The 22,675-nt window shown below is 41.9% G+C and overlaps 1 protein-coding gene across 7 annotated transcripts in view; it reads left to right on the top strand.

Moving 5' to 3' along the window:
• The first annotated feature begins 749 nt into the window (after positions 1 to 749).
• Positions 750 to 22,675, top strand: part of gria3b (glutamate receptor, ionotropic, AMPA 3b) — a 340,234-nt gene continuing 318,308 nt past the window's right edge. For 3 of the 7 annotated variants that reach the window (XR_006313803.1, XM_043704895.1, XM_043704894.1), the window contains exons 1-2: positions 751 to 1,156; positions 1,483 to 1,641. Coding sequence is in view for 6 of the 7 variants with exons in the window: in XM_043704895.1 (XP_043560830.1) it covers positions 1,066 to 1,156; positions 1,483 to 1,641 (250 nt within the window). In the remaining variant the exon portion in view is untranslated. Of the gene's footprint in view, positions 1,157 to 1,482; positions 1,642 to 22,675 lie in introns of all 7 variants that reach the window. The other 4 variants (XM_043704898.1, XM_043704897.1, XM_043704896.1 and 1 more) reach the window with 2 other exon arrangements.

The following is a 22,675-nucleotide window of genomic DNA, read 5'->3' as shown; positions in this document are numbered from 1 at the left end:
CCTGCATTGACATGTCATCTTAAAATCTACATTCTTACTTTAAACCCCCCACACCCCCAAAGTCTCACCCATTCCTGTGTCTATGGTCCAGCTGCAGAACCCATTGAGATGTTGTGATGTTTGGTGCATGCCCCATTTTAATTACCCCTCAAAAATGCCCCTGCCTTCAGCTGCCCAGGATAAAATGCTGAAATTTCTTCCCTGACCCACTGTGCCTCTCTGTTTCTTCATTCAAGTTGTTTCTGAAATCCTATGTCTCTGACTCAGCTGTGAGCCACCTGCCCTGAATATCTCCATATGCGTTTTGGATTTGCGAATGGCCTTGGGGCTGTTTGATATGCTAAACAGGCTATATAAATGCAGGCTGTTGTTGTCGCTGAATCATTCAACATGAAACAATTAACACGCCAAAACTGTCTCTTTACAAAATTCCTCATTTTGTTTCTGATGGGTCTTCTTTACCAGTCCTGTGCATTTCTTTGTTTCATTGAAAACAGACGTGATGTTTAAACTTCACAACAAATCTCCCAGATTCTGCCCACTATGACTTTTCAAAGCGTACAGGCACGATTCCGAATTCAATGCAAAGTTCGCTTTTGGTTTCTGTTAGCTTTGAGATAAGTGACTCTCAGGTTTAAAATAAAGCGCAGCGATATCTCTCTTAAGCTTCGAGTACACGTGAGGGTTGTGTTTTCTATTCAGCACATCGTGCTGTTGACAAACGCCAGCACAGTACTTGAGCTTTGCAGCCGCTCTGCAGTTGCAGGGATGTTAAGAGATGCTGCTTAATTCAACGTCAGATCAAGTTTGATCAATATTCCCCCGCCGCTCCAATTGGAGGCGCATGTTCAAATCCCCGCCTCACTTCACCACCATCTTTGCCAGTGTGAAATAGTCCGATTTTCCTCTGGCAGAATATTTTATCCTCGCCTGGCTCATAACTGAAGCGTTTTGAACAGAGAGAGAGAGAGGGGGGAGCAGGGAAGGGGGCGAGTGGGATTTACATCCAAAGCGGTGCTCTTGCCTGTTTGAAGTCGGTTTTAAGGAACTGAAATCAGGGAGAAAATGGGACGACCTTTCCTGCAGTATGTCTTTCCGTTACTCAACGTGCTTTTTGGTGTAGCCTTGGGCGCTTTCCCCAGCAATGTCCAAATAGGTAAGCAACTCCTGCCTAGTGCAGAAATGTACATAAGAACTTCACATCGACTGCTGCTGCTAAGATCATGGATCGCGACTTTAATGTGCTCAAAAATAAAGCAAGTCCCTTGTAATTGGTGCTGTTTAAAAGGGATTTGCCTTAATCCTAAAAGAAAGTTAACCTGCTTGAGTTTTATTAAATCACATCTAAGTAAATAAAATGTAACTGAAACGTTCTCATCTTGATGTAAGCGTCTCTCTGTACCGTGCTATCGTCTGAGGCAGCGAGTGAAAAGCGAGGTTTATGCGGCACAAGTCAATGTGATTTTTTTTACTTCTGTACAGGCGGACTGTTCGCAAGAAGTACAGATCAGGAAAATAGCGCCTTTCGGTTCGGGATTTACCTTCACAACACCAACCCTAACATCTCCGAAGCGCCTTTCGCTCTCACTCCACATGTCGACAACCTCGAGTCTTCCAACAGTTTCTCAGTGACCAATGCTTGTGAGTACAGTTGATACAAGCTGTTCCCCCCGCCCCCCGCCATTCTTTATTTTGGTCCAAAGCATTGAAATTAAACAAAATAAAAGTTATCAGCTGTTGCTGCTAACTATGGCAGGGGGAAACTAAATGAAAACCGTTAACTCTAAATTTCCCCAGATATCAACTTCGTGTAGAGTCCAAGCATCTTGTAACATACACGTAGCAATGAAACGAGCTGTTCAGTCCGATATACAGCAGTGATATTAAAAGATGTAGCTTTCTGACTGTGTGTATGACAGGTGTAATGTATCGAATCGATATGGTTTTTATTTCTATTGGTGGAACTTTTATGTCATGCAGACATCGGAAATCTACAGTTCGCTATATTTAGATGAGTTTTTTTCCCCTCGTATCACGGAGTATTATAGTTTGTGCACAATCGGAGCTATGCTGGACTCTACCAGCTGTAGTGCCGATGAAAAATGTCTCGGCTACGTTTGCAGATTGGCTCCGACGCGTCCTCCTTTTTTTTATTTTACAGACTCTGCGGTTGTTGCAAGGTCCTCGCTCATTAGTAAACAGATCTCGAAGCACTTTGTTGCGCTGTCTTTTGAAAATAACCGCTGCCCACACCGCTTCCCACCTTTCCCCCGAACGCGGGGTGGGATGCGATCGGTGCGTGTGTGTCCCCTCCAGGTCAGCAGGAATAATATGTGGGACGGCAGCTGTGTCCCTACTGTCATCTCTTGCTCTGGTCAGACGTGTCTCCCTGCCTGGATGGAAAGACAGGGAGAGATAAAGGCTGACAGGGAGACAGAGAACACTGTCAGTGCAAACCCTAATTGATCTGGTGCAGACTCTCAGCTAAACCTAACCGGCCACTGGCTATCCGTGTCCCATTCATTTCCACTGCCCTCTTGTGTGTCCCACCAATTGGAGATGATTTGTTTCTTTTTGACAGTTCTTTAATTTTCCAGAGCTCGGTCTAGGATATAACAATCCTTTAAGTGACCTTTTTCCTATTTTAATTGGGTCTATCCCGGCTTTTTTTTTAAAGCGCCAAATCGCTTCTGACAGACAATGAAAGGCTGCAATGTGGGGTGTCCTTAATAATGCAAACCCCAAAGTTTTCTCTCGCTCTCTCTCCTTTCATTCTTCAATTTCATTCTGTCACCCTCGTTCTTCCCCCCCCCCCCCCGACACTCTTCCCTCGCCTTTACTTCCTGTTTGCCTTCCTTCTGGGGCCATCCCGGCACAAAAGTATATTCTATTCTCGAAAGTCAGATCTGTTTGCAGTAATTAAAGATTCATGGGAGCATGTGCTGTGCATACACTGCGGTAGGACTTAACATTTGAACGAACCAGCCCCATTGACTGTTGAGGTGCAGTTTTAAAGCTCGGAGGATTCATTCGCCAGCAGCTTTTGATTGCTGACTGTTGCTGGCGAAGCTGCTGTGTTTAATGCGCCAATTCGGAAGTTCTCGACATCACTGAACATTTAGCAAGTACCAAAGAATCATGGGGTGTGAAGTGCGTCCGCCCTACTTAAAACAAATGTGTCAAGCTGTTTAGATCATCGCATTGAAAACTTACTTGCAAGCCGCTTTTAAAAAAAAACACACAAAATCTGGCAGAGTTTCGTTGCTCATTCTTCAAATGATTGACATCTCGGTGCTGCCCAACAATGACCTTCTATCCCTCCCTCTGCCTTGTCCTGCTCTTTCCAGTACTGGCGGGTTCATTGTCAGATTCCCAACAGCTGCAGTATTTTGCTTTCTGCACAAATGCACATTCCACACTCTTGATGGGACATAAACCCTAACCATCCCCGGGCCAAAATAAAGCAAGGAGTGCATTCCATCTGATCCCGAATTAGGCCAGTGTTAAGAGCAATGAACAAGATGAAAAACGGTGGGGCGGTTTTTTTTACGGACGATAAATATCTTGCAACTATTGACAAGGGAGTTGGACTGTATGGGTGTCTGGAAAAAAAACTATCCGGCAACCTATCAGGGCAGAGATTGTTCAGCGGTTTATAAATAAATCAACTCAAGCTTGCTTTCTGTTTGTACAATCAGAATTTTTTTTGTCTCAGAAGTGCAGGTGCTATATCACAGGAAAATATAACATCAAAATTACCGTGATTATCAGAGAATATTATTTCAGTTGGGAGGGAGGGTTAAATGTGTCAAATTGCGTTTAAGTATGTTGTTTAGTACATACAGTAGGATAAATACAACAGCCGGTTATGGAAACGTTTTATTGCACTGCAACAGGGTCGTCACAATGTCGAGACTGTAAATGACCCCCAGGGCCCCGGGATGTAGGACAACATGCAGTCGTTCCCCAGGGCACACTGCGCTGATTTGCAGTTTGAAGGCGAGATTGTACTGCTGTAATGCGAGGAAAGCGAAATCACCTTGACACAAAAATGATCAAAGATCCGAATGACCCAGAACCCAAGCACCCGCAGAAACTCCTGCTGTCTGCTTACAAACCTGTGTACTTGTGTATCCCGTGTGACTTGCTCATTTCCACTGCGTGTTCACAGGCAGAAGAGTCCCTTGAGTGGCATCTGGAGATTTGCAGATGTGCATCTTGCACACATTCTTCAACAGTTTTAACGCAAATAAAAATGTGCAAATGACTGTATCTATCGCACTAAGGCCGAGTATGAAGTTTCTTCAAATCGGAAGCTGCTTCATTTTGCCTCTTTGTCGCTACAGCAGAGACAAAGTTGCTCATCTCTCATTCTGTCACTTAACTAATGGTGTGAAACCTAGTTCCTTCGGCTGTGCAATCGCCTCTCTCATTCTCCTGTGCTTGGTGGGTAAACATTGTGCTGCTGCTTCTTTGACTGGTATTCCTTTCCAACTGCCACGAGCATTTTTCAACAAAATGCATTTATCTGGCGGGAAATTTGTACCTTCAATTTACGGCTGGAGGTGGGGACATCCAACTCACTACATTTATGAAGATGGCCAATTAATTTCCCACATAATTTCTTAACTCTTATCAAATTTTGTAAATGGCTAGCTATTTTCCAATTTCACTTCCCTCTTCGATTACAAGAACATTTAATGGTGCTTGTGATGTATTTCAGTGCTTAATCTGAAATTTTGAAACCCACATCACGTAATGTAGCAAGTCATTAATGGTTAACTGGCAATTTCCTCCTTTTAGCGTTAATTGGATTCATTGTACATGTATTTACTATGTGAGCACATCCTATCACAAAAGCCTAAAAAATTAAAATTCCAGTTCTCGATATTAACAGAAAAGGAAACGTATTTGAAAATCACTGTAGCATAAGCAAAGATGTTTAATTCGCTTATGTAGAGCCTAGTAGGTCTTGTTTTCGCAATCATTACAATTACCCTTCAGCACAAACTGGGCAAAAACACAGCTAATCGATTGTATGACTGCTATAGGACATCATCAATGTGATGAGGCTGAATGAGAAGTGATAGCAAAGAAGACTGATCTTTCTGTCTGCACAAATGCATATTAAGAACTGTTCTAAATTGCAGACCTATTGCTCCTACTCATTGGAGTGAGGTTCATTCATCTTTGTTTAAAAATGGCACCAATTTTGACAGACCTCACTCTTTAAAACGATGCAGTTTAAATTGGTCTTTCTCAACAATAGTTTTCACTTTGTTTACAACATTTGAATAAACCAGAATTTTTAATGGTGTTTTCAGGGTTCTTTATAATTCCATTGATTTGTGTATAAAACCACACACTAGTCGTCATGCTTTCCTGCATACCTTATCTCTAAAATATTCACATAAGAAGGTAAGCTGTAATTATAGTTTTGAATGATTTGCATGAGCGAATATGTAAGGAATTAAATCCAAACATTTTGTTTTTATCATACTAAGCTATCAGTTTTGATTTTTTAAAAAATCATAAATAAAATTAACCTGTGGCCATCTACTATTGAGCAAACTGGTTAATAATGAAAGGGTGGTGATTTAATGCCCAACTTCTTAAAATGCAAATATTTAATAGCTGTCTGGGGGCAAGAGATGGTATTGTCACTTGACTAGTAATCCAGGTATCCAAGTAATGTTCTGGTCCAAATTTCAAATTCCCTCAAGGCAGATGGTCGAATTTGAATCCAACTTAAAAAATCAGGAGTCAAAGCCCAGGACTATTAACCAATGGAAGGGGGGGGGGGGTGGGGAGAAGGACCGAGACTGATGGGACACCTAGCATTGACTAAAGTACCAGAAATGACAACAGCAAATGCTGCCCTATCAGCCCTGCAAAGTCATCCTTATTAACATTTGGGAGCTATTACCAAAATAAATGTCAATGACTATGACATAGTCATGGAGGATCATGCTTTACACATAATGTCTCAGACAAGGCCACACTATTTTGAGGTATTTCACACCCAGCAAAGGTGGCAACAGGTGGGAGGGAATTCCCCTAGGAGTTCTCAACATTCATTCTGAACCTCAGGACATCAGGTTCTGCCTGCTGCAATTGCAACTGTCCATTACGGTATCAGTAAGAGTGATTACCACTTGTGGAGATAAAGTCCCATCTTCACGTTGAGAATGCCCTTTATCATTGTGTAGCACCATCACTGTGCCAAATGGGACCAACTTCAACAGATGTAGCAATTCAAGTCTCATCAATCTCCATCCTTAACACATCAGTGCAAAAATAATGCCGAAGCATTTCAACAATCTTCAGCCAACAGTGCCAAGTGGATGATCCATTTTAGCCTTCTCCAGAGGTCCCCATTATCACGAATCCCAGTCTTCAGCCACTTTAATTCTCTTCACATTATATCAAGGAATAGTTGGAAATATTGGATATTGCAAAGACTTTGCACCCTGAGATAATTCTAGCAAATGTTCTGAAGACTGGTGGTTCAGACCCTGCCGCACTCCTAGCCAAGTCATTCCAGAACAACTACAATGCTGGCATCTACCTAACCATGGAAGAAATTGCCCAGGTCTGTCCCGTATGCAAAAAGCAGGGCAAGTTCAATCTGACCAATTCCTGCCACATTAGTCTACTCTCAATCATCAGTAAAGGTATGGATGATGTCTTCAACAATACTATCAAGAAGCACATGTGCAGCAAATTCAGCTCACTGATGCCTAGTTTGGATTGTGCCAGGACCACTCTGTTCCTGTTCATTTCTACCTTGGTCCAAACATGGACAAAAGAGCTGAATTCATAAGGTGAGGTGAGAGTGACAAGCCTTAACATCAAGGCTGCATTTGACAGAGAATGACATCAAGGAGCTGTAGCAACACTGGTGTCAATGGTAATCAGGAAAAGAAATTCAACATTTCAAAAGTCCTTCATCGGGAATGAGGCTGGGAGCCTTGAGGTGGAGAGATAAATGGGAGGGAGGTGGGGCTGGGGGGGGGGGAAGGTAGCTAAGAGTACAACAGGTGGATGAAGGTGGGGTAATGATGATAGGTCCGAGAAGAGGGTCGAGCGGATGGGTGGGAAGGAAGATGGATACATAGAATAGGTCATGAGGGCAGTGCTGAGCTGGAAGATTCGAACTGTGATAAGGTGGGTGGAGGGGAAGTCAGGAAACTGGTGAAATCCACATTGATTCCATGGGGTTGGAGGGTCCTGAGGCAGAAGATGAGGCTTTCTTCCTCCAGGCATCAGTGGTAAGGGAGTGGCGATGGAGGAGGCCCAGGACCTGCATGTCTTGCCAGAATGGGAGAGGGAGTTGAAGTGTTCAGCCACAGGTGGTGGAATTGGTTGGTGCTGGTGTCTCGGAGATGTTTTCTGAAGTGCTTTGCAAGTAGGCATCCAGTCTCCCCAAGGTCGAGGAGACCGCATCGGGAGCAATAGATACAATAAATGACGTGTGGAAGTGCAGGTGAAACTTTGATGGATGTGGAAGGCTCCTTTGGGGCTTTGGACGAAGGTGGGGGAGGAGGTGTGGATGCAGGTTTTGCAATTCCTGTGGTGGCAGGGGAAGGTTCCGGGAGGAGAGGGTGAGTTTTTGGGGGGGGACGTGGACCTAACAAGGTAACCGCGGAGGGGGTGGTCTTTACAGAAAGTGGATAGGGGTGGGTAGGGAAATACATTCCTGGTGGTGGGGTCCGTTTGTATGTGGTGGAAATGGCGGTGGATGATGTGATGTATACAGAGGTTGGTGTACTGGAAGGTGAGGACCATGGGGGTTCTGTCGTTGTTGTGGTTGGAGGTGTGGGGTTCGAGGGCGGAGATGCGGGAAGCGGATGAGATACACTGGAGGACATCATCAACCACATGGGAGGAGAAATTACGGTCTTTAAAGAAGGAGGCCATCAGGTGTGTTCTGTGGTGGAACTGGCCTCCCTGGGAGCAGACGCAGCTGAGGTGGAAGAACTGGGAGTAAAGGATAGCATTTTTGCAGGAGGGATGCTGGGAGGAGGTGTAGTCAAGATAGCAGTGGGAGTCGGTGGACTTGTAGAAAATGTCAGTGTTGATTAGATGGAGAGGTCCAGGAAGAGGAGGGATTAGATTAGATTACTTACAGTGTGGAAACAGGCCCTTTGGCCCAACAAGTCCACACCGTCCTGCCGAAGCGCAACCCACCCATACCCCTACATTTACCCCTTACCTAACACTATGAGCAATTTAGCATGGCCAATTCACCTGACCTGCACATCTTTGGACTGTGGGAGGAAACCCACGCAGACACGGGGAGAACGTGCAAACTCCACACAGTTAGTCGCCTGAGGCGGGAATTGAACCCGGATCTCTGGTGCTGTGAGGCAGCAGTGCTAACCACTGTGCCATCGTGCCGCCCACTATGTGTCTCAGATGGTCCAGGTGAATTTAAGGTTGGGGTGGAATTGTTGGTAAAGTGGATGAACTGTTCACCCTCCACATAGCCAATATGAGGCAGGCATAGCTGGGCCCATGCGGGTGCCCATGGCTACCCCTTTCATCTGGAGGAAGTGGGAGGATTCAAAGGAGAAATTATTCAGCCAAACAAATTAGTGTGTCAGTGGAAGGGTACTGATGGGGATGTCGGGAGAGGAAGCAATGGAGGGCTTGGAGGCCCCCTGGTCATGGCGGATGGAGGTGTAGAGAGACATGGCCATGGTGAACCTGAAGCATTGGGGGCCAGGGAAACAAACCAGGGGAAGGTGCCGGGAGGAGAGGGTGAGTTTTTGGGGTGGACCTGACAAGGTAACCGCGGAGGGAATGGTCTTTACAGAAAGTGGATAGGGGTGGGTAGGGCAATACATTCCTGGCGGTGGGGTCCGTTTGTATGTGGTGGAAATGGCGGCGGATGATGTGATGTATACAGAGGTTGGTGTGCTGGAAGGTGAGGACCATGGGGGTTCTGTCTTGGAGGAGGTGGAGGGTGTGGGTGGTGTCCTGAACGAAGGTGGGGAGTCCTGGACCAGGGAGTATAGGACAGTATCGAGGTATGTGGAAGTGAATTTAGTGGGCAGGAGCAGGCTGAGACGACGGGTCAGCCAGGATAATCAGGCTTGTGGGCCTTGGGTAGGAGGCAAAACCTCATCTTCACCATAGACAGTCTATCTTCCGGAATTACACCGGCACCATTCCCCACCTCTTCCTCTGCTACATTGATGACTGCATCGGTGCCACATCGTGCTCCCACGAGGAGCATCAACTTCACCAACACATTCCACCCCGACCTTAAATTCACCTGGACCATCTCAGACACCTCCCCTTCCTGGACCTCCCCATCTCCATCAACAGTGACCAACTCAACACGGACATTTTCTACAAACCCATTTACTCCCATAGCTGTCTGGACTACGCCTCCTCCCACCCTGCCTCCTGCAAAAGTGCTATCCCGTATTCCCAATTCCTCCTCCTCCTCCACTGCATCTGCTCCCAGAAGGAACTGTTCCACCAGAGAACACATCAGATGGCCTCCTTCAAAGACCGCAATTTTCCCCCTCGCATGGTTGATGATGCTCTCCAGTGCATCCCATCCACGTCCCGCACCTTCGTCCTCAAACCCCACCCCTCCAACCACAAAAAGGACAGAAACCCCTTCCCACCGCCGATCCTCACCTTACATCCCACCATCCTCCATTATACATCGGACTACCTATTGCATTCTCAGCTACCTTCCCCCCCAGCCCCACCCCCTCCCATTTATCTCTCCATCCCCGAGGCTCCCAGTCTCATTTCTGATGAAGGGCTTTTGCCCAAAATGTTTATTTTCCTGCTCCTCGGATGTTGCCTGACCTGCTGTGCTTTTTCCAGCACCACACTCTTGACTCTAATCTTCAGCATTTGCAGTCCTCACCTTCGCCTAGGTAATCAGAGAATACTCACCTCTGGTCAATGTCATACTTGGCACAATGTAAGATGGTTCCGGTTGTTGAAGGACAGTCATCCCAGCTCCAGGACACCTCTGCAGGAGTTCCTCGGTAATGTTCTTGGCCCACCATCTTCAGTTGCTTCATCAATGAACTGATCATATGATCAGAAGTGGGAATGTTTGTTGATGACTCCAGAGTGTTCAGCACCATTTGCAACTCTTCAAATACTGAAGCTGTCTATGTCCAAAAGCAATAAGATCTCAACAGTATCCAGGCTTGGGTTGACAAGTGGCAAGTAACATTTACATCACACAAGTGCCAGGCAATGACCATTTCCAACAAGAGAGAATTTATCCATCACCTCTTGACATTCAGTACAATCACCATTATTGAATCCTTGAAATATATCACTGTTCCTTCAATGTCATTGGGTCAAAATCCTAGAATGTCCTCCCTAACAGCATAGTTGGTCTACCTACAGCATATCAACTGCAGCACTTCAAGAAGGCAGCTCATTGCCATCTTCACAAAGGTGACTAGGGATGGACAATAAGTGCTGGGCCAACCAGTGACTCCAATGTCCCATGAATGGATAAAAATAATTGACGAAATCATCACAAAAAGGTATTATTGACTTGTGTTTTTCACTGGTGTATATATAATATTTTCATTCTTGATAAAGGTGAAATTGTGAAAGTTAATCTTCTTCGTTATTAACAAAAGGAAAGTCTGGATAACTATAGTGCCCTGCATATATTACATCTGGGATTTTCCTCTGATTGTCCAGTGGTTTGATAATTATTGCAGTAAAAATTCTTGAGGCACATCAATCGTCATTAAGCTCTGATACTTAATTGTACTAAATGAAAAGTATAAATTATTCAGCTGATTTCTCCAACTCCCACTCGTCCTGGTCAGGAAAATGCATTCGGAGTGAAATGACATCGTTGAAAGTCCCACTCTGTCCAAGCAGCTAGTGCAATGGCAAAGTGTTTGAAAAGTAAGAGCAAAGTAATTAAGAATGTCTCACCTTTTTTTTTACACCTTAAAGCTGTGAGCTGTGGAGTGCTTTCAGAGTAAAATGGTTAAATAGGTGAATCTGAACTTCAGTTGAGGTTGGCAACCTGCAAATTTAGCCTCCAAGGCAGCAATATTCATTTTGTATCACTGTAGTAATGGTGTCTAGCTGACAAACATAAGGAATATTAACTTAATAGCAACCTCTGCTGGAGTTCACACATGCACTTACTGAACTCTTGCACTGAATATAATACTGTCATGTTTTCCAATAACCAGAGTGAAAGGAGGTACTCTTCTCAAACCTAGAAGTGTTTCCACATGGTTCATAAATCCATCCTAATCATGTCAATTCAATATTTTCAAGTAATTATAATCATAAAAGCACTGTGTGTTGTAACAATTCTGATTCAACAGTGTGGGTATATGAGTAAACAGCCAGAGAATCGACTGCTTTACTTTGGTTATGAGTTCTACTTGTATTATTGCAGCCTGATTACTTAGCTTTTGCTGCTTGAAGTGTCAGTTTGCATCTTCCTCCTGTTTCTCTCTCTCCCATCCTGAAGTAAGATGAATTTACCTTATGATATTCTGTATCCATTCATCATATGGTTGGCTGGCTGGAGAACCTTGAACAGGTGCTTGTCCACTTAACAGCTCGGAAGCAATTAATCATATTTTATCATTCATAAATTTTACCTTTTGTCACAGATTGAGCACTTTCATAAATAGTACACATAGGAAATGATCCTTTATTGTCCTAAATGTATTTAAAAACAAAAGTCTAACTTCAATAATTCAAATCTTCTTGGATAATTGCCAATCTTGATAAGGTGATTTCTTTATCAAGATTCTAGTTCTTGAAAATTGAGATGCTGAAAAGTAGGCAAACAGTTTGTTCCAAAGCTGTAGTTCGTGTTTTCATAAATAATAAAATAACCTATTTTAACAAATTACCAATTTTAATTTCAAATTTGTTTTATAGAGTATATGCATGTTTGTACAATTCGACAACAATGGAGCTTCCTACTGACCTTGTGGGTTAATGTAGAGTTTATTTGTGGTGCAGAATATTACAGGCAAGGGAAACTTATGTTTAGATTCTGGTTGACAATCAGTTAGTGCATGCTAGCAGGAAAAACAGTGTGGCACTACAGATAGTTACAATGTCCCCAGAGAAAGGAAGATTATGTAAAATATTTGACCCAGATTTCTTGCTACTCAGTGAATCAGAGTAGAGAGTCCATTCATAAAGATTGATCAGGAGAAGACAAGACCGTGTCTGACAGTGATACCTCTCACACTGTGAATGAATGGTCAAATATCCTGAAGATAATCAATATCTAAGCTCTCTATTGACGACTAGAGATCTTAGGCCAGGTACCCTGGAAGGCTACCATTGCCTAAGAGAACTGAACCTCAGGATGAGTAGCTAGCATTAGTTGAGGAAACAAAATAGCTATTTTGAAATGATTTCTATGGTCCACATATGAATAAATATTGCAGAAGTTTTGCCTCATTGTACCTTCATCGAGCAAAGATGTCATCAGCCTCTGGGTAAATTAAAAAAAAAGTATTAGTGCATCCAGCAATGTGTCCATAAAAAGACTGTTTGTTTGTTTTTGTGCAGTAATTCATCATCCAATGAACTGAGAATGTTTTTTTTGGGGGGGGGAGGTGGGGGTGGATTTTCTTCAACCTGTTTAATGAATTCTGCTAGTCAAGCTTCTTATAGCTTTCAGAACTGAGCTTAATGGAAATCACACGCATTCATATATTTAGCTTCCTCCAAATTAGTGTCACGTCAATAATTTAAAATATTATACTGTTATTTTTCCAAACTTGAAAACATGTTCTGAATTGAAGATACATTACGCATCATGTATTTAGCCATGAACAGTACAATTTCCTCGTCTAACTTATCAATTGAATCATCAAAGATGATACAGTTGCAACTCAAATAGTAAATAAAAATATATTTTGTTTCAAAAATATTTCTTGTACTGGAAGATTAAAAATGAATTTGAGCTCATTACACCTGTTAGTTTCTATTGATACTTTTACCTCTGCTCATATTTTGACAACATTTTGTGATATTTGGACATTCTTGTTTCTAACATTAAACCTAATCCAGTATATTCTTTAATTAAACGTGTGAGGTAACTTAAAGCTCATTTAAAATATGTATATAAAGCATGAAATAAATCATGCTTATGGGCACACAAGCTCCTCCATTATATCCTCAATTTCATTTTTCAAGCACATCACAGCAATGTATTGTATATCAGAAAAGATCAGCAACAAAGACTTGTGATAATACGATATCTTATACCTTTTGAAACATCTCAAAGTGCTTTGCATAAAGTGAAATACTTTTGATGTTTTTAATATTGTCTGAAGTACAGCACTAAAAAATAGTCATCCTGTACTGTAATGGATTGTCATTTTAGATTATGCATTCCAAATTGTCTATGATAATTTAACATTAAAGTGTATCACTTCTTGGTTTGAGAGAATTCAGTGTTAGGATACAGTACATTTCATAAATGGACAGTATTGTTGATCATTTGCAATCTAATTAAGCTTTAAGTTCTAAAATCTGTATTTTTAGTAAAATGTTGCAATGTAAGTTTTATTGATGTTGGATTTGAACATACTTTTGTGGAAATAAATCTTGATTCAGGTAACAAATTTGTGATTTATATAGACAAAAATTGAAAGCAAATGTTCTTAAAAGCAGGATGGAACATTGCAATTTTATGTTAAAGTCAGGCATTACCTGCATACCTGTATATCATTGCTTAATAATAAAATGTTGAGCACCCCGCTTCATTTGTCTGTAAATATTGATACCATGAAGCAGGCTATCTATGGAAGAAGGTTGATATCCATGCATATGTTTATAGCTTATAGGTATTCGTGTCTACTGTGTGACTAGGTTCCTCTTTTGTTTCAAGTTATTTACCATAATTGGTTGAAATTTTATTAATTCACAAATTTCCTATCAAACCTTTGAATTTATGTATGCTACCTCGGGTTTTTTTAGGCTATTGTACTTTACATTTTGGAACAAAGAACATTACATCACAGGAACAGGCCCTTCAGCCCTCCAAGCCTGCGCCGATCCAGATTCTCTATCTAAGTCAGCCATCTATTTTCTAAGAATCTGTATCCTTTTGCTCCCTGCCCATTCATGTATCTGTCTGGGTACATCTTAAATGACGCTATCGTTCCTGCCCCTACCACCTCCGCTGGCAGTGCACTCCAAGCACCCACCATCCACTGTGTGAAGATCTTTCTACGTATATCTCCCCTAAACTTTTCCCCTCTCACTTTGAACTCGTGACCCCTAGTATTTGAGTTGTCCACCTGGGTATCCACCCTGTCTACACCTCTAATGATTTTGTAGGCCTCGATCAGATTCCCCCCTCAGCATCCTTCTTTCCAATGAAAATAATCCTAATCTAATCAACCTCTCCTCATAGTTAGCACTGTCCATACCAGGCAACATCCTAATGAACCTCCTCTGCACTCTCTCCAAAGTATCCACATCCTTTTGGTAATGTGGTGACTAGAACTGTATGCAGTATTCTAAATGTGGCCGAACCAAAGTCTTATACAACTGTAACATGACTGCCAACACTTGTGCTCAATACCTCATCCGATGAAGGAAAGCATGCTGTATGTTTTCTTGATCACTCTATAGATCTGCGTTGCCACCTTCAGGGAACAATGGACCTGAATATCCAGATCTCTCTGTACATCAATTTTCCCCAGGACTTTTCCATTTACTGTATAGTACTCTCTGGAATTGCATCTTCCAAAATGCATCACCTTGCATTTGTCCAGATTGAACTCTATCTGCAATTTCTCTGCCCAACTCTCCAATCTATCTATATTCTGCTGTATTCTCTGACAGTCCCCTTCACGATCTGCTACTCCACTAATCTTAGTGTCATCTACAAACTTGCTAATGAGGCAACCTGCACCTTCCCCCAAATCATTTATGTATATCACAAACAACAGTGGTCCCACCACTGGTCACAGGTCTACATTTTGAGAAACTGCCTTCCACTACTATTCTCTGTCTCCTGTTGCCCAACCAGTTCTCTATCCATCTAGCTAGAACACCCTGCACACCATGAATCTTCACTTTCTCCATCAGCCTACCATGGGGAACCTTATCAAATGCCTTACTAAAGTCCATGTATATGATATCTACATCCCTTCCTTCATCAATCAACTTTGTCACCTCTTCAAAGACTTCTATTAGGTTTGTAAAACATGACCTTCCCTGCACAAAATGATGCTGCCCATTACTGATAAGTGCATTTTCTTCCAAATGGGTATATATGCTATCCCTTACTATCTTATCCAGTCAGCTTTCTGACTACTGACGTCAGGCTCACAGGTCTATAATTACCTGGATTATCCCTGCTACCCTTCTTAAACAAGGGGACAACATTAGCAATTCTCCAGTCCTCTGGGACCTCCCCAGTTTTCAAGGATGCTGCAAAGATATCTGTTAAAGCCCCAGCTATTTCCTCTTGCTTCCCTCCGTAAGCTAGGATAGATTCTATCTGGACCTGGGACTTGTCTGCCTTAATGCCTTTTAGAATACACAACACTTCCTCCCTCCTTATGCTGACTCAACCTAGAGGACTCCAAGATCTATCCCTAACCTCAACATCTGCCATTTCCCTCTCCTCAGTGAATACCGATGCAAAGTACATCAAGAATCTCACTCATTTTCTCTGACTCCACTCATATCGTTCCTCCTTTGCCCTTGAATCGGCCAACCTTTTCCCTAGTAATCCTCTTGCTCCTTATATATGAATGAAAGGCTTTCGGGTTTCTCTTAACCCTGCTCGCTAATGATATCTCATGCTCCCTTTTAGCCCTCTTAATTCCTTGTTTCAGATTGGTACTACATTCCTGATATTCATGCAAAGCTTTGTCTTCTTCAGTCACCTAGACCTTATGTACGCATCCTTTTTCCTCTTAGCTAATCTCACAATTTCACCTGTCATCCATGGTTCCCTAATCTTGCCATTTCAATCCCTCATTTTCACAGGAACATATTTCTCCTGAACTCTAATTAACCTCTCTTTAAAAGCCTCCCACTTTTCAAATGTGGATTTCCCTTCAAATGGCTGCTCACAATCGATATTCCCCATGAACTGCTGAATTTTGGTGTAGTTGGTCTTCCCCCAATTTAGAAATGTCTTCCTTTAGGACCACTTTCATCTTTATCTACGAGTGTTCTAAAACTTAACATCACTATTCCCAAAGTAATCCCCCACTGAAACTTCGCTCACCTGGCCGGGCTCATTTCTAACACCACATGCAGTATGGCCCCTTCCCGAGTTGGATTACTTACATACTGCTCTAGAAAACCCTCTTGGATGCTCCTCTCAAATTCTGCTCCATCCTGACCTCTTATACTAAGTGAATTCCAGTCAATGTTGGGAAAGCTAAAATTTCCTATCTCCACCACCTTGTTGCTCCTTCATCTTTCTATGATTTCTCCACATATTTGTACCTCCTATCTGTTGGGAGGCCTGTAGTACAATTCCAACATTGTTACCGCAATCTTCCTATTTCTGAACTTTGCCCATATTGCCTCACTGCATGAGTCCTCCATTGTGCCCTCCTTCAGCACAGCTGTGATATTTTCTTTGACTAGTAATGCAACACCTCCACCCCTTATACCTCCCTCTCTATCCTGCCTAAAGCATTAATATCTGGGGTATTTAGTTGCCAATCCTGCTCTTCCCTCAACCGATTCTCAGTAATAGCAATCACGTCATACTGCTATGTACTAATCCAAGCCCTAAGTTCATCTGCCTTACTACTATACTTCTTGCATTAAAACAAATGCACCTCAGACCACCAGTCCCTCTGTGTTCACCCTCCACTTCCTGCTTATTCTTCCCCTTAGTCACACTGACTTCATTATCTAGTTCCTTACAGGCTTTAGTTACTACCTCCTTACTATCCACTGACCTCCTCATTTGGTTCCCATCCCCCTGCCACATTAGTTTAAACCCTCCCCAACAGGATTAGCAAAAGCACCCCCAAGGCCATTAGTTCCAGTCCAGCCCAGGTGTAGACCATCCAATTTGTAATAGTCCCACCTCCCCCAGAACCAGTCCCAATGTCCCAAAAATCTGAAACGTTCCCTCCTGCGTCATCTCTCAAGCCACGCATTGATCCTGAATATTCTATCATTCCCACTCGGACTAGCACGTGGCACTGGTAGCAATCCTGAGATTACTACCTCTAAGGTCTTACTTTTTAACTTGGTTCCTAACTCCCTAAATCTTCGTATCGGACCTCATTCTGTTTTTTACCTATATCATTGGTACCAACATGCACCACAACAACTGGCTGTTCACCCTCCCACTTGAGAATTTTCTGCAGTCGATCTGCAACATCCCTGACTTGTGCACCTGGGAGGCAACATGCTATTCGGGAGTCTCTTTTTTGACCACAGATATACCTATCTATTTCCATTATGATTGAATGCCCTATAACTACAGCCCTTCCCTCTTTTTCCTGCCCTTCTGAACAGCAGAGCCAGCCACGGTGCCATGAACTTGGCTACTGCTGCCTTCTCCTGGTGAACTATCTCCCCTAACAGTATCCAATACAATACACCTGTTTCGGAGGGAGATGACCACAGGGGACACCTGCACTGCCTTCCTGCTCTTTCTCTGCCTTTTGGTCACTCATTCCCTTTCTCTCTCAGCAATCCTGAATTGTGATGTGACCAATTCAGTAAATGTGCTATCCACGCTCCCATCAGCATCATGTATGCTCCAAAATGAGTTCATTCACAGCTCCATTGCTGTCATGCAGTCTAACAAGAGCTGCAACTGGATGCACTCCTTGCACGTGAAGGGTTAAGAACATTAGCTGTGTCCACGAGCTCCCACATTGAGCAAGAGGAACATAACATGGGTCTGAGATCTACTGCCTTTTTGTTATGTATTTGTTTTTAGTTTCTGTATTACAAACTATTTTGTAGTTGAAAGTGTTCTCCCTTTGTCACAAAGAAAGCCAACATTCTAAATTCCATAGGTATCCAGGCAAATTTAATGTTTTCAAGAATCAAACATAAACCTTCTTTAGTTGTTGTTTTTCCTTTCTCAGTGCCTTTTGGGTGACCTTGTTTGACTGACAAAGGCAGTGGAATGTCACAACTAGATTTGGATGTTATTGGCCAAATAAATTTATTGAACAGGAAATAAAAGATGTGAATAGAATTGGTGGCAACAGTTATCGTCAATATGAAACTCAACAAGCTACTCGTGATGATCTTAGTGATAAACTTTGAGATAAGAAATATTCTTACATCACAATTCCTGGTTATCATTGTCTGTAGAGGTTTGCTTAACTATGTCTAGAAATATAAGGAAATCCTTAAAAAAAAAGTATCATTTAAATTAAGTGACCTCCCCATTCCCACTTTAGCCATTTCACTTCTGACAAATCTTTGTACCAATTGTGTCACAATAGGCTCAAAATGTTTTGTTTTGTGATTTAGGTTTTTTCTAACACTATGATCCAAGTTTTCCCAACAAACTCATGATGAAATACTTCACCATTATTTATTGTGACGGCAACTTCAGGCAAAGAGTAGATGAATGGTTAAGTTCAGCGTGAATTCAAAATCAACTGACTAACTGTGCCTCTATGCTATCAGCTTCTCATTGTCTGTCTCATAATTAGAATAATTGTTTTAAACTCTCTTGGGTTGTAGGTGCTGCTGGCAAGACCAGCAAAAATTGCCAATCTCTAGTTGTCCATGACCTGAGTGGTGTACCAGGTCATTTCAGATAGCAGTTAAAAGACAACCACATTACTCTAAATGTGGAATCATATGTAAATCAGATCAGGTAAGGATGGTAGTTTCCTTCTCTGAAAAGTATTAATGAACCAGATGGCTTTCCATGACAGTCAATGATCATTTCATGGTCACCATTACTGAGATTGACATTGAGTTCCAGATCTTATTAGTTAAATGGCACATTGTTGCTGGTATTTACATGATAGACAGGAGCAAAACTTATAAGAATCTTCTCTTTTTCAGTCTAAGAGCTGTTTAATAATTTGATAATTATTAGCTACTGCAAAATCCTCTGACGCAGAAAATTAAGTATTACAACTGTGGCATCTCATTGCTTGTGTATTATTTGTGGCATGTTTACGACACTCGTCTTTCTCAGCAATCAAATTGTAGTTATGAGGCCCTCTCCAGGACTTGAGCACAAAGATCTAGGTTAACGCTCCAGTGCATTATTAAGGAAAGTGCTGCACTTTTTCAGGTGCAATCTATTGGATGGGATGCTAAACACCCTATCTGGTGGATGTAAACTGTGTTCTTATAACAGTGACTATACTTCAAAAGTATTTCATTAATTGCAAAGATTTTTAAAATATCCGCTGGTCATGAAATGTAAATCCGAGGACAGATAGTGATGTTACCCCAGTTCACTGAAAGAGTTGGTGGTGAATACATCCCACCATTCATTTACAGCCAACAGGCATTTAACATTGTAAGAATTATTTTTGATAGGAGTCAGGTCCTCTTCCCCTCATCCAAACTGAAGTCTTGGCTCAGATTGCTGCCAGACAGTCTGATCATCTGGCAGCTCTAGTCTTAGCAATCTCAATTGCAGCAGTGGTCAGGATTGGGATTGCAAGATATTCTAGAATCAGGTAAGTGTGGAGGAGGAGGGGTTTGGCGTTTCAATTAAGAGATCAGTTTGTTGTTAGCTGCTCAAACTATCGAAGGTCATTTGGGGATGTCTTGTCTCCCAAAGTATGCTGCTTGGTTGTGGTCTTTTAAGCAAAAACGTTTTATTTATAGCAATATATATACATACATTGAACGTTGACATGAGGTTAGAGCTTCTGCCCCATTCTAGATCTCTCTAACTAGTCATGAATATGAAAGTCCTCATGACCTGTCCTACCTGCCAATCTCCCTTCCCACCTATCCGCTCCAACCTCTCCTCTGACCTATCACCTCCAACCCCACGCCCATTGACCTATTGTACTCTTTGCAAAATTATTGGCTTGAAATCATGCTGTGTAATATTAGGAGCTGAATATATTTTAACAGTTCGATTATTATCATTTCTTGCAGTTAGTGCACAGAGTAAAATCGCATTAGGTGATATTAGCAAACAGACTTGTTAATGCAATAGTATGCAATTTGTTTCTCTTCTACTTTAATAATTTCTTTAACTGCTTAATAAATGAAATGGAATGTTTATTAAGGTGACCCACAATATGGTTTCAGATCAATGCATGAATAAATATGGATGAAATGCACAATGTTCCATTAATTGTGCATCTAACTAAAGAAAGTGATGGTAATGAAGCCATTTTTCCTTCTTAAATACGTATCTTATTATCTCACAATTCCATAGTCCAATTGAGTTATGTGCATTCTGTGGAAACGTAAAAAAAACTAGTAGTTTCAAACTTTGGGGCATTGCGGATCGTCTTCAATCCATAGGTTGAACTTTGCATCCTAAACATTCAACATAATCAGTGGGGCAAGAACAGTATTTTGTTCAGGCTCTTACCAAGGAAAGAATGCAGCAACAGGGTCATGACAACTGCTCTGCCCAGGACCATAAGAAACGACAGAAGGTGGTGTGCACAGCCCAGATCATTATGGACGTGAACCTTCCATCCACGGACTCCATTTATATGGCTCACTGCCGTTGAAAGGCTGCCAAAATCACCAAACATTCAATGTACCCTGGTAATGACCTCCGACAACCTCTTCTGTCAGGAGACAATATAGACACCTGAACACACGCACCAGCAGATTCAGGAACAGCTTCTTCCTGGCCGTTATTAGACTGATGAATGGACTCTCTAACCTCAAATAATTGCTGATCTTGCCTAGTGCACACCCTGTGCAATTTAACCTGTATGCCTCTATCTAAGTCTTTGTTGATGTGTATAGTCTTGCTTACTATGATCTGCTTGTGCTGCTCGTAAACGAAGCTTTTCACTGTACCTTGGTACTGGTGACAATAAATCAATCAATCCATCAATCAATCAACAGTCATCTGAGATTTGTTGTGGAAAACTCATAAATGCCAATTATAATGCAAAATTAACAGAAACCTGCTTGCAAGTTACTTCCATCTTTTGTTGAATGAATGGAAAGAGCAAAAAAGGACACTGATTGGCTACATATGGATAATAAAAATTTCTTTCCTACTAAAGCTGACATTAATTTGCATTAATGAATGAAGTTTCCTTAATGGTTTCCTTCAGAGTTCTTGCACAAAACAAAATACAGTTTATTATCAATTGTTGGAGATAAGCTTTTTCACCAGTTCATAGTGTCTATAGTGAAGTAAGACGTTTCATTCAGAGTCCACATATAAATATCATTGACATCTATGACCCTCCCTTTCCACTATCTGTTGATCTTGTTCTTTACCAACACAAAATTTTTTCTATAAAAATAGGAAGTTATCATCTAATTACTGCAGAATCAAAGCTTGATAGATCATGTTTGATTGCCACTCTGCTAGAACAGTGGAATAAGACTTAGAAACCCAAATTTTGAAACTAACAGCAGCATTTTTCTCAGCCACGTGGAGGCAGATTTTAGCAGGTGGAAGTTAAACCTCCTGAGATTGATGTTACCATAATCTCCTGGCAGGCCCCTCATCTATTACTGAATAAAAGATTCAGTAACTGTACCACCATTATCCCTCATCCAACTTTCACAGAACATTATCAGTTGACCCAGGAGTGTATATTGACAGAGCTTCTTTAATAGAGAGATAGTTTTTGAGTCTGGTGAGAAGGCAATTGAGCTGATGTAAAAGGCATCATAAAAAGCCTTTTGAACCCTGGGTTCTTTTTTTCCCAACAATATACAAGTTCCATTTTGCATGTGCACCTGTCCAGGGTTACCATGGTGGGTGCACTTGGAAAGAATGTCCTTAACGAAATTGACAACTTAGAAAGTCTTTGATCAATTACATTGAAAATCTCCAAAAACAGCTAGGTGAGAGGCTGCTGTACAAAGCATTCCTTTTCACAGAGAAAGCTACCACTGTTTGACAGGTGATCAGCAATATCTTGGAGAAGACTTCATCCACCCATTAATTTTAATCCTACTTGATTTATTTTCCATTGAAGTCAAAATGGACCTGGGTTTGAAATGGATAGTTGACAGCATCATGTCAGTTGGGTTGGTTAAAATTGACCCTATACTCCTCTTTTGCTTAAATAAAATATTCAAAGTTTGTGAGAAGATTTGTAGCTCGGGTGCTCATTGTTGTTCTGTTCGCCGAGCTGGGAATTTGTGTTGCAGACGTTTCGTCCCCTGTTAAATAGACAAAAGACAATAGGTGCAGGAGTAGGCCATTCTGCCCTTCGAGCCTGCACCATCATTCAATATGAATCCTTAATTAGTATCCTGTTCCTGCCTTATCTCCATAATCCTTGATTTCACTATCCTTAAGAGCTCTATCCAACTCTTTCTTAAATGAATCCAGAAACTGGGCCTCCACTGCCCTATGGGGAAGAGCATTCCACACAGCCACCACTCTCTGGGTGAAGAAGTTTCTCCTCATCTCTGTCCTAAATGGTCTACCCCGTATTTTTAAGCTGTGTCCTCTGGTTCGGCACTCCCCCATCAGCGGAAACATGTTTCCTGCCTCCAGAGTGTCCAACCCTTTAATAATCTTATACGTCTCAATCAG

The sequence above is a fragment of the Chiloscyllium plagiosum genome, chromosome 15, assembly GCF_004010195.1.
Source record: "Chiloscyllium plagiosum isolate BGI_BamShark_2017 chromosome 15, ASM401019v2, whole genome shotgun sequence".
Classification (NCBI taxonomy): domain Eukaryota; kingdom Metazoa; phylum Chordata; class Chondrichthyes; order Orectolobiformes; family Hemiscylliidae; genus Chiloscyllium; species Chiloscyllium plagiosum.
This window is presented reverse-complemented; position numbering and strand designations above follow the sequence as displayed.